At 41.0% G+C, this 12,466-nt stretch overlaps 1 protein-coding gene across 4 annotated transcripts in view; it reads right to left on the bottom strand.

Annotated features, from left to right (window-relative positions):
• ascc1 (activating signal cointegrator 1 complex subunit 1) overlaps positions 1-12,466 on the bottom strand; it is a 54,420-nt gene that overhangs the window by 25,360 nt on the left and 16,594 nt on the right. For all 4 annotated transcript variants that reach the window (XM_048616214.1, XM_048616216.1, XM_048616215.1 and 1 more), the window contains exons 4-6: positions 11,929-12,026; positions 10,420-10,598; positions 5,369-5,505 (exon numbers count right to left, since the gene is read on the bottom strand). In XM_048616214.1, coding sequence (XP_048472171.1) covers positions 5,369-5,505; positions 10,420-10,598; positions 11,929-12,026 — 414 coding nt within the window. The remainder of the gene's footprint in view (positions 1-5,368; positions 5,506-10,419; positions 10,599-11,928; positions 12,027-12,466) is intronic.

Genomic DNA, 12,466 nt, shown 5'->3' with positions numbered 1-12,466 from the left:
TAGAATTGATAGATGCTCATTCGCCACTAACTGGACCTGAACAGAACAGCAGGAGAAATAGGATTTGAAGCCTTTTGCAGCACTCTCCAGTAGACATTTAATACAGAAAATGGCGGGAAATGCCTGTAATTGCTGCAGCTCAGAGTGGACGGGCTGCATCATTCAGCTACATTGCCATTTACAAAAACAAGCAAAACTGCTATAAAAAATAAAAGTGAGGCAAAGGAATTTAAAGGTTGTAAACTTTATCTCTGAGATGGCAGATATTCACGAATAGTTGTACAGTACAATTTGGATGGCAAACATTACAGAATTTGAAAGGATGCTGTGTTGTTCTAAACTTACTGCCTTTAGCCTTACTGGGGATGATCTAATGGTCCTACCTGGCATATCTGAATCCTCTGTTATTACACAAGTAAGATATTTTTGCTTTAATACAGATTATCTCAGTTGGAGAGAGGATCCTTCTAAAGTTCTAGGTCAGATTATTACAGTCCAACTTCACCCTGATTGCTCTTGTTTGAAACCCTCTAATTATCAAGGTCATCTTGTGTCACTGTAGTCACTGTGCACTACCCCTCTGTTACCCTTCTGCTGCCTTCACTAACTCTGGCCTCTCCCAAAATCCATTAGTGAGGCATTGCTGGAGACTACTTTGCTTCAGTAGCTTCTTTTCCTGCTTAGTGCATTTAAAACTACATCTGAAGGACAGCGTCCCTGACAGTGGTGCTCCAACTCAGGAGTGGCGTTGAAGCAATAACCTCCTATCCAAGACCTGAAAATGCTACTGAGTAAACTGAAGCATCAACTGGAACCAATAACAGAAGCAAGAAACAAAAAAATTATAGTATATGAAAACATAAAGGAACGATTGAAAACTTTGCAGGTTAAGTTTAATCAGATTTTTAAAATTGCCCTAAATATTGTGAAGCATTTCCTTAATTTTGTGGTGGCAAACATACGAGAAGCAGTAGAATTGTACTTAACCTACTGCACAATTAGCATTAATTACTTCACTTCTCATTAGTGCTCATCATGTAAACCACATGATGCATGCCTAACAAACATCAATCTATGAATGCGTCATAATCTCCTGAGGGATACTGTTCCAATCTTTCACTGGCCTTGGAGCGAAACTATTTAAAGCTGCTTACTCAAGCAGGAGGTTGAACACATTGGCACTCATTTATATTCACGCCCTCTGATGACTCTCAGCAGGCTTTGTTGTTTTATTACTGTTCGCACAATAGAGAGTAGTGAATATGCAACAGCAACACCAGGATGGAGGCAAGGCATGTTCTACTATGGCACTTTGACAACTAAATACATTAAGAATTGGAATGGTTATATGCTTCATCTGCATGTGCTAGAGTTTTCTATTCTTTCTACCTCCCTCAAGCAAAATGCAAAGGATCCAACCATTGTCAACCTGGATAAAGAAGGCATTTACCAATCTTCTACCAACACCACAACTGGATGTAGAACCCAAACCTCAGGGTCCCACAGCCCCGTCTACCACTGCTTCTACTCACATAGTTCTCGGCAAGACCTGTTTCTCCAGCCTCACGAGGAACTTTCTGCACATGAAACTATCCCTTCTGCCAACAGCAAAACAACAGGGTTGGTTCTTCCATTGCCTTCTAACTACAAGCTGTAAGGACAGATTTTAATCATATTCCCTCATCACAAGTCACAGAACATTCAGCAGCACAAGTGCCTTCACTCCCTCCCATTTTGAAGCATCAGGACTGGCTGTAGGGTCTGTTTCCTGTACCACCTCCACCCAGTGTCTTAACATGTGCTGCACAGCATTGTTAAAATAGAGATTCACAGAAAAATTCAGGCAGAAAATTAGAAACAGAGTCACATGGGGAGATACCAGCATGGATCACCATTAACTCGGTCAAAGAGGTAGCTGTTAAGGAATGTCTTAAGGAGGACAAGCAAGACAGGTAGAGAGGTTGAGGTGGGGGAATTCCAGAGTTTAGGATCGAAGCAGCTGAAGACACAGCTGCCAAAAGGTGAACTTGGGATGTGCAAGGTCAGAACTGGAGAAATAGAGACCTCAGAGTTGTAGGGTTGACAGAGGTTAAAGGGATCAGGAAGGAGACTAGTTCAAAAGCCTAATTTAATGCAGGGTTGTCAAGGAGAAGGAGATGGTGGAGGAGCAGAGGGCCTTGGGGTAGAATTCAGACTATGCATGCTAATGGTTGAGCGATTATCACTGGACTGTTAATAACGTGGGTTATGTTCTGGGAACCCTGGTTCAAATCCCACTATGACAGATGGTGGACTTTGAATTCAATATAAAAAAAAATGGAATTAAGTGTCTAATGATGACCATATATCCAGTCTCAGGAAAAACCCATCTAGTTCATTAACATCCTTTAGGCAAGGAAACTGCCATCCTTACCTGGTCTGGCCTCCATGTGACTATTAACTGTCCATAAGACGTAGGAGCAGAAATTAGGCCATTTGGCCCATCAAGTCTGCTCCATCATTCAATCATGGCTGATCAGTTCCACAGCCCCATTCTCCTGCTTTCTCCCCGTAACCCTTGATCCCCTTGATAATCAAGAACCTAATCTATCTCAGTCTTAAACGTACTCAATGACCTGGCCTCCACAGCCTTCTGTGGCAGTGAATTCCATAGATTCACCACTCTCTGGCTGAAGAAGTTTCTCTTTATCTCCGTTCTAAAAGGTCTTCCCTTTACTCTAAGGCTATGCCCTCGTGTCCTAGTCTCTCCTACCAATGGAAGCATCTTCTCAACATCCATTTTGTCCAGGCCATTCAGTATTTTGTAAATTTCAATTAGATCCCCCTCTCATCCTTCTAAACTCCAATGAGTATAGTCCCAGAGTCCTCAAACGTTCCTCATATGTTAAGCTTTCCATTCCTGGGACCATTCTCGTGAACCTCGTGAACTGGCAATTAGGGAAGGGAAATAAATGCTGGCCTAGCTCATCCTGTGAATGAATAATATAAAAAAAACAGAGTTTGAAAGTATGGTTCTGGATAGAGGTTACAGATGGAGAAGCGAGGTCTTCAAACACGAGGCATTTTAATATTAAGTTGAAAGGTGCTTGGCGTGGGGCAGCAAAATTTCCAAATTGAAAATATAAACAAATATGCTCAGGCCCATCAGCATCAGTGCAGAGAAAAGACAGATCAAAGATTTCTATTTTCAGATGCTGTTTGATCTCCCTATTTCTATTACATTCCATTTTTACGTCTGCAATAAACTCAAATAGTCAAAATACATGTTTTTTTTTACAGAAACTAGTTCCACTAAGTTACACTAATATTTTCTTCTGTGTTACCTTAGCTCAAGGCATCTGGAAATTCTCCAGCATGGAGGATTAATGGAGGCATGTTGACCGAGATTCTTGAAAAGTGCTGCTGTAAGATGTATCACGAGTGTGACCAGCTAGCAGCTCATCATGCTGTATACACAAATCTTCTTTGTTAAATAATCAGCCTTTCTTTTTAAAACAGAGCCCCAATTTGTTCTTGGCTTAAATCAGGCCTGATGTAACCATTCAACTTTAAAAGGGGAATCAATCTTTTAGAGTGCAGTTGCTGTAACATGTTGCACCAGTGTGCCAATACACTGGTGTGCCAAGGTATCTATTAATATAATTTTGTAAGAAATAGGGGTAGGCCATTCGACCCTTTAGATCTGCTCCACCTTCAACAAGATCTTGGCTGATTCGTCCCAGTCTCAACTCCTCTTTCATGCCAACTCAACACACCCTTCGACTCCCTGATAGTTCAAAAATCTAACTCACTCCTCTTTAGATACTTTCAGTGATGGAAACTCCACAACTCTCTTGGGCAGAGACTTTTGGGGACACACTACTTTCTGGAAGAAGAAATTCCATCACATCTCTATTTTAACTGAGGGTCCACTCATTCTGTGACTGTGTCTCACTAATGGAAACATCTTCTCACTTTATTTATCACGTTACTTTTTGAATGCAAATCCTGAAGTCAACCTCCACACTTGTTGAAAGCGAAGTTATCGACCTGTAGAGGGGAAACTCCCCAGTAACGTGCAGCATTGTTTGTGTCGTTCCACAAGTACATGAACAGTTTGTACTGAGGTCCCAGTAGTGGAGCACAGGGGCCCTGGCTTGTCCTGAACCTGTTTAGCGGGGACCAGATAGGGCTCCTCACAAGGCACATATTAATGACTCCTGGTGTTGCCCATTCTTTAATTCAAACAATGTTTGCATTGAGTACCCGGGATATTTTCAGGTACAAGGCAACTATTCTCATATTCTCATGCCCCCTTCCATATCTCTATGATAGCAGCCAGATTCTCCCAATGGTGTTATTGGTGGATTACAGAAAATTATTGTCATTTTGAAAGAAAATTGCACATTTACTCTTTATTGGACGTCTTGGTCCCCACAGTCAGAAAGAGGACTTCTGAAGTTTCAGTGCAGTTGTGCAGAGCAACATCAAGTGTGTAATGACATCTAGTGGTAACTAGATCAGTCCAATAGTGACAGACGGACATTGAGGGGACACTGGTTTTAAATATCTGTGACTCCAAAAGACCTTTTGTGAAATGCAGCTATTCAGTGTAAAGAGATTTTGAGTCGACGGATGTTCAAGCTGGGCTGGCAATGGGGAAGATCTTTTACTTAATTTGTTGAAAGGGTGAGATACAGTGAAGCAAATTTTAGAAATGTGCACTTGTGCTTTGGATTACTTGCTTAAACTTTCCTTGTTTTGGCATTTGGAGCAGAGAAGGGGAAAGAAAACAGTTAGAAGGCTGTCTAAGAGATCTTTTCAAGCAGACCGAGTGAATGAGTTCTCAGACCATTCTCACCGTATGCTGCATTCTACAAACGTTCTTGTGGAGTCACAAATATTTAAAACAGGACCTTTTCAATGCACACCTATCACAAGTACACTGATCTAGTCACTACTGGATGACACTAGACTCTACAGGACAGCCTTGTGACTTCAGAGATCTGGATCAAGTCAATTTGGATCTACATACATAATCACATTCTGATCATTGGGCCTAAGTCACATGGTAACAAGTAAATATACAATTTCCCTTGAAAATGACAGAATAATATTAAACAATTCAGGGTAATGGTAATCCACAGGTAATACCTTTGGGAAGTTCTGGCTGCTATCATAAAGTTTCTCGCAGAAGCCTTCAAATAGTTGGCTTTGTATTAACAACAGCTGTCATATACTTCTATTTGTTGAACCATCTGAAAACACTGACTCTGTCCCAGGTTCCATAAATCCTGATGGTATCTCTCTGCTGGAACATGACAGCAAGCCGAAGAACACTACAGGAGCAGGAAGCTGATGGCTGAAAGTTGACTGGGGCTTTACTCACTTGATGAAGTCCTCTTTGCATTTCTGCAGCAATTCAACGGCTTTGGTGACTTCGTGCTCATTAAGCAGGATGAGTGTTCCGATCGTCAGGTGGAGCTTTGCTGGGTTCTGGAAAATACTGCCATCAATTCCATGATCCTAGAAGAGGAACAAACAGCTGAATATTCATATTATTCTATCCATCCAGGCAACACTATAAACTAGCATGGAGAAAAAGGTGAGGATCACTGCACGGAGAACAGCATGCATCAAAGAACCAAAATCAGAAATTACTGGAAAAGCTCAGCATCTGTGGAGAGAAATCAAAGTTAATGTTTCAGTTTGAGTGACCCTTCCTCAGAACTTGCTATTTACAGTATCCGCAGTTCTTTCGGTTTCTATTAGGTATCAAAGAATGACTGCAAAGCACAAAGGTACTCAAGGTTTCACGTGATTCTACAAAATTCAAGAGTCAGGCTGATCTGCATTTATGTCTGAAATGTCAGCTGTAATCACTCACGTTTCCCACATTACAACAATGACTACTCTTCACAAGTACTGCAATAGCTGTAAAGCACTTCGAAATATCTCTATGTGAGAGGCATCACATAAATACAAGTCTTTCTCTTTAGGATGCTCCTGGGTACAAATTCTTTGTTACACTGTAGAATTCATAGGTTGACTTAATTCAGTTCTTCATTTACGCAGGGAAGTGGTGACACAGAGGGAATGCTACTGGACTAGCAACCCAGGACCCTCAGGTTAATGACCTGGTGACATATGTTCAAATCCAATGCAACAGATGGTGAAGAGATAGTAAGAACTGCAACTTGAATTCAATTTGGGCAGCATGGTAGCTCAGTGGTTAGCACAAGTGCATCATAGCGCCAGTGACCCAGGTTCGATTCCACTCTCAGGTGACTGTCTGTGTGGAATTTGCACGGTCTCCCCGCATCTGCATGGATTTCCTCTGGGTGCTCCAGTTTCCTCGCCCAATCCAAAGATGTGCAGGTTAGGTAGAGTGGCCATTCTAAACTGCCCCCTAGTGTCCAGGGAAGTGTGGGTTAGCCGTGGTAAATGCAGGGTTACGGGGATAGGGTAGTGGGGTGGGTCTGGGAGGGATGCTCTTTGGAGGGTCGGTGCGGACCTGATGAGGCGAATGGCCTGCTTCTGCACTGTAGGGATTCTATGATCTGCTTACACTACAGCAGTTTTCACACTGATAGTGAACAGATTTTGTGGTGTTAAACTGCTGGAACTAATCACCTATAAAAAAATTATAGTCAATTACCTGGAGAAGATTGCATCAGCAAATTTCAGAAATATTTTAATCCCGCTCATAGCGTTCCACATTAGCACTGAAAGACCTGGAGTATGGACTGGAAGGCTTTTGTGCAGCAACAGCAATTGAACAGAACATACTGAAGCGACCCTCCAGGAGATGTTGCTATTGTTACTTTCCCAGGTAATAGGGAACATTTATTAAGTCTTCGAGCCCACAGTCATTTGCCATTGTGGCCTTGGACAGCGAGACCCAGACAATGTTTGAACCAACAAGAAAATGTCATATTGTTCCCTACTTTGTTTAGACCTAACTGTGTGACTACCTACTGTAAATACAAAAAGAGGGGCAAGAGAGGTGGGGGAGATGCAGGAGGAACAGAGGACCAGAAAACATGAACAGAAAGAAAAAACGAGCAAGTGAAAATCTGTTTGACTATACATAAAGGGTGCAAATTAAAACAGAGAGCTCATTTCCAAAACAGTGATATTTCTGAAGTTACGTCTCCTGTGAATACTTTACAATTATTTTGCCACCTGATCCCAATGACCTGATTCATAGCATCATAGAGTTGTACAGAACGGAAACAGACCCTTCAGTCCAACTCGCCCATGCCGACCAGATAACCTAAATTATTCTAGTCCCATATGCCAGCATTTGGTCCATACCCTCTAAACCCATCCCATTCATATACCCATCCAGATGTTTTGATCAATGATTCTCAATGTTTCTGCACAAGAGAGAATTTGAAACATTGATGCATCACTGTCATGATTTCTGAAAGATGGTTTCAGTTAGTCAGATTAAAATCCGTGTTCAAACTGTAGAAATGTATTAATTGAACAGAAACTATGTCAAATAACTCAAAATGATAACTCAAAAGGTGCAGATCTAACAGTCCAGACCTTTCAGGGATCCTTGTACATACCTGCCAGCTTGCCCTAGAGGTTGCTCATAGCTCTAAAGTACTCCAGTTTCCTTCACATGCGCAATTAGAATGCAGACAAGCAGACACAAGGAACACTAGTATGAAATGGAACCCCAAGCTACCTAATTGGTTCATTTCACTCCACACAATCTTAGCGCCAGGCCTCCTGTCATTTTGGTTTGCATGACATTAATGGAATGGCCTCAGGGAAGATTCAGATCAATTTTACATGCTGTAGCTTAGTTGAAATGCCTGCTTCATAAAAGGTTACAATCCTTCAAAGAAATCAAAAGATCGAATCGGTTCATTGCCTTGACTTTAATTAGCAACGTTGTTCTTTTTATCAAAAAAACCTTTGATCAGTTGAATTTCCATATTCGATGAACACTTTACATTTCTGCACATCTTTCTCAACATTCTTCAATATAATTATGAAATTGCCTATTGTTAATTAGCTATACTTGCAGATCACAACTGGTCTGGAAAACAGCTGTGACATATAATTATCCATCTTCCTCATCCCTAAAGGCCACTACTCAAGTACACTCAGTGTATAAATTTGATAAATGCAAGTTTACAAACTATTTGGGTGAGAGGGCAATTGATTCCGTGTTGTACATTTCATGCTCCAGGTCAATGGCTGGTTTTCCATCTAATCATAAGAATTAATTCCAACTCGAAGCAAGTTCTCAGACAGGACCAAATCAGACTGACACCTCAAATCAACACTACAGTTTTGGGGAGCTTACTGTCTGTAAATTGTGGTTAAGGAAATACAGCAGCCCAACAGCTTCAAAACTAAACACCAAATATTGCAAATAATGGAATGTTCTGATGAAAGGTCCGTGCACAGTAACCCTGAATTTGTTGGGTTAACCAAAATGAGAGAGAAAAAAATACAAGGACTACCCTATTGAAAGGTCAATTGCTCGGATGGTATCCTACTCATCAGAAACTCAGAGTCATTTCTTAATGTTTTCTGAAGAGATATGGGTGTTTAAATTGTGTGTTGTAACTCGGCAGGGTGATACAGTATGTCTGGCTGATATCCTGATTTAAAACAAATGCAATACGTGAGATGTGATGTACCATTTAGGTAGTAAAGCAAGGTGTGGTTGACCACAGGATCATGCTGTGTAAATCTCATTGTTTTGATTAGACAGCAAAAACTGCAACAACTGTGAGCAAGTTAGCCAAAGTGCGTTAGAACGAAGAAATAAGCGTCTTTCCAAGGAAAGCAAGCAAATGTCCGAATAGAATCACAGAATCCCTACAGTACAGAAGAGGCTATTCGGCCCATTGAGTTATTGCCTATCCTCCGAAGAGCATTCCACTCTATCCTTATACTCGTGCATTTACCATGGCTAGTTCACCTAGGTTGCAGATCCCTGGTCATTAAGGACAATTTAGCATGGCCAATCCACCTAACCTGCACATCTTTGGACAGTGGGTGGAAACCGGAGCACCCAGCAGAAACTCATGCAGACACAGGGAGAATGTGCAAACTCCACACGGTCACCACAGGCTGGAAGTGAACCCAGGTCCCTGGTGCTGTGAAGCAGCAGTGCTAACCATTGAGTCATCGTGCCACCCATGAGTGGAAGCTCACCCAATTGTAGAAGACAACATTCGTGATGTTTGTCAGTGGTCAAAGTGATCAGCTGCTGAAGACTGGACTATGTCAAGGGTGGATTATACAGGCTGCTTGTATGGGAAGGAGAAAGATACACTACAAAGATACTGCAAAAATAGTTATGCATCACAAGCTTACCTGTACGATACTTAATAGCTGCACAGACCAAGTTTTTTTTAAATTTAGTTACGGGATGTGGGTGTCATTGTTCAGGCCAGTTTGTGTGGAATGAGAAAGCACATCCCAGAACGATAGTTAATTAGCTCAGGAACAGGAGTCATGGGTTTAGCGACTGGAGCTAGCTAATCACCCGCTTTGGTCTGCTCCTCGGACAAAACCACATAAACCAATGGCTTGGTGATATTATTGCTAGACTATTAATTCAGAGATCCAGGTGACATTCTGAAGACCTGGTCAGGGTTAGAGTCCACCATGGCAGATGGTGACATTTGAATTCAATAAAAATCTGGAATAAAAGAATCTAATGATGGCCATGAACACATTGTTGATTGTCAGAAAACCCCATCTAGTTCACTAATGCCCTTTAGGGAATGAAATTGCTGTCCTTACCTGGTCCAACTTATCTGTGAATCCAGACTGACAGAAATGTAGTTGATTCTTAACTGTGCTATTAAGGATGGGCAATAAATGCTGACCCAGGCAGCGATGCCCACATCCCATGAACGAATAAAAGAAAACTGGACCAGCAGTGGTTGTGAAGTAATGTACATGTAAGCTTGTGACGTATAACTATTTTTCAGTGTACCTTGCTTCAATAAAGAACAATTATGTATAACCCGTTGTTAGGATTGCATTGGGTTATTGATATACAGAGTAAACCCGACAGGACTGGGAAGGCATTATTAAAAGCCTATAGGTCACAAACCTGAAACATTAACTCTATTTTTCTCTCTCCATACATGCTGCCTCACGTGCTACTTCTAGCATTTTCTATGTTTATTTCAGATTTCCAGTATCTACAGTATTTTATTTTTGATTCAAAAATACTTTATTGGCCACAAGCCACTGAGAGAAATCATGAGATCGATATCAGCGCAAGTTCTTTTCAAAGTACGTTCACCTACCTAGTATTCAAAAATGTTAGTCATTGAACCTGCCAGAGTTACTTTTCTCTTGAAGATATCCTTTAGCTTCATTTCCTATCCCACTTGCCTACGTATCCTGCATCGTAGCTAATGAAATGCCTTGTTGTCAGCCCTGGAAACATACCTGGGAGCACTCATCCAACACACGCTCTTTAAACTTCAAAAACTGTTCCTGAATAGTGGGTTGATTAACGGCAAAAGACAGGAAATGAGTGAAGGGTTGCTTTCTGCGGAAGCTCTCCAACATCACCTCGATTCGGGTCTGTGCTGATGCGACACCCACTCGCTGCTGCCCAGTGATAACTGGAAAAAGAAAACATTAGAATTGAAATAGAACAAGGAACTGTGGAAGTTGGAGATCTGAAGCAAAAGCAGAAATTGCTGGAGAAACTCCGCAATTCTGGCATCATCTGTGGGAAGAAAGCAGAGTTAATGTTTCAAGTCCGGTGACGCATCATCAGTTGTGAACCAATTCAGGCTCAGATTCAGAATTGACGACATGTTACTTGCTCAGTAATATTAACACACATACCTCACAACAGAAGTGAGCAGGGACGTTAAGCTAGCAGACAGATCAAAAGAGAAGCAGTGGCAAACATTTAAAGGGTATTTCAGGATAAATACAATACCATCATAAAGAAAAATTCTAAGAGGAGAACCCAAAATTCATGATTAACTCAAGAATTTAACAAAAGGATCAAATTTAAGGAAATGAAGAGGCAGTGGTAATCCAGAACCCCAAGATAATTTTCTAAGATTGATGGCTGTAGAATTTGAATTCAATAAAAATCTGTATTAAAAAACTAGTCTAATGGAGACCATGTAATCACTGTCGATTGTCAGAACAAAACATCTGGTTTATAAATGTCCTTTAGGGAAGGAAGTTTGCTTTCCTCTTCTGATTTGGAATACATGTGACTCCAGACCCACAGAAATGTGGATGACTCAGCTGTCATCTGGGCAATTACAGATGGGCTGAATATGCTGATTTGCCAGCCATGCCCACATTCCATGAACAAACGGAGAAAAAAAATTGCTGGATTTAATTACCAGAGGAGTTTAAATTTAAAATCAGGATGCAATGTTTCAGCTATACTGGGCACTGATGAGATGTCTTCTTGAATTCTCTATAAAATTTTGGTTTCTAATTAAGGAAGGATGTAAATACATTGGCTCAGAGAAGGTTTACTGGTTTAACATCTGGAATGAGGGCTTGTCTTACAATGAAAGATTGGATAGGCTTGGCTTATTTTCACAAAAGTGCAGAAAAGCAAGGGATGATTCAAGATCCTGAATAGTATTTACATAGTGGATGTGAACAGAATCTTGTGGGTGAATCCAGCAAAGACACCCTTTTAGGATGGGGAGGGGAAGAGAATTTTCTCTGAGGGTTAGATTTTCATGGTGAGGGATTTGTGAACAGCAAGTAAGGGAAGGTGGTTACTTCCTGGGATGCTTGTGGTATGAATGCTACTTGTCACTTATCAGTCCAGGCCTGAATGTTGCCCAAATCTTGTTGCACGCTGGATCAGAGCCCTTGATAAAGTGTGCTTAAAAAGATGTATGCATCCTTTCTCCAGTTTAATTTCACTGGCTAATAAAATTTTCCCCTTGGATTCCCACTGAATCTCACCAATCTCTCCCTCTATTCCAGGTTTAGGAATGGTTATGGAAGTTCGTGTCTCACTTTCCAGTCTTCGTTTGGTGTCCCCTTTCTTCCCAATTATGTATCTGTGGAAAAAGTAAAATGATGATTTTAATCACAAAAAAAAATGACTCTGCTCTGACTTCTGGCAAGAACGAATCTGTCAAAAGGTTTTGCCAGATCTAACATTTGGAAGCATCAATCCTCAGAAAGGTCAAATGTCTATAATTCATCTGTCAGGGAGTGACATGTTGAAATAACTCACTGGGCTAGCACATTGGAAATCAAGCTCTGCTTTTCCTGGAGCCATCACAAAACTTAAAAGATTTTATAAAAAATGCAAAATTCCACAATTTACTTGTCTGTTTAGATCCAGGGTGACAGAAAATGCAGTTCAGATATTTGTACTAAATAGGTAAATAATTATGAACTATCAACATATAACTCTACTAGTCAAGACCCTTACAAACGCCCTGCTCCACACACACACACACACACACACACACACACACACACACACACACAC

The sequence above is a fragment of the Rhincodon typus genome, chromosome 34 (genome assembly GCF_021869965.1).
Source record: "Rhincodon typus isolate 14 chromosome 34, sRhiTyp1.1, whole genome shotgun sequence".
NCBI lineage: Eukaryota > Metazoa > Chordata > Chondrichthyes > Orectolobiformes > Rhincodontidae > Rhincodon > Rhincodon typus.
The sequence above is the reverse complement of the archived record's forward strand: the minus strand, read 5'-3'. Positions and strand labels throughout refer to the sequence as shown.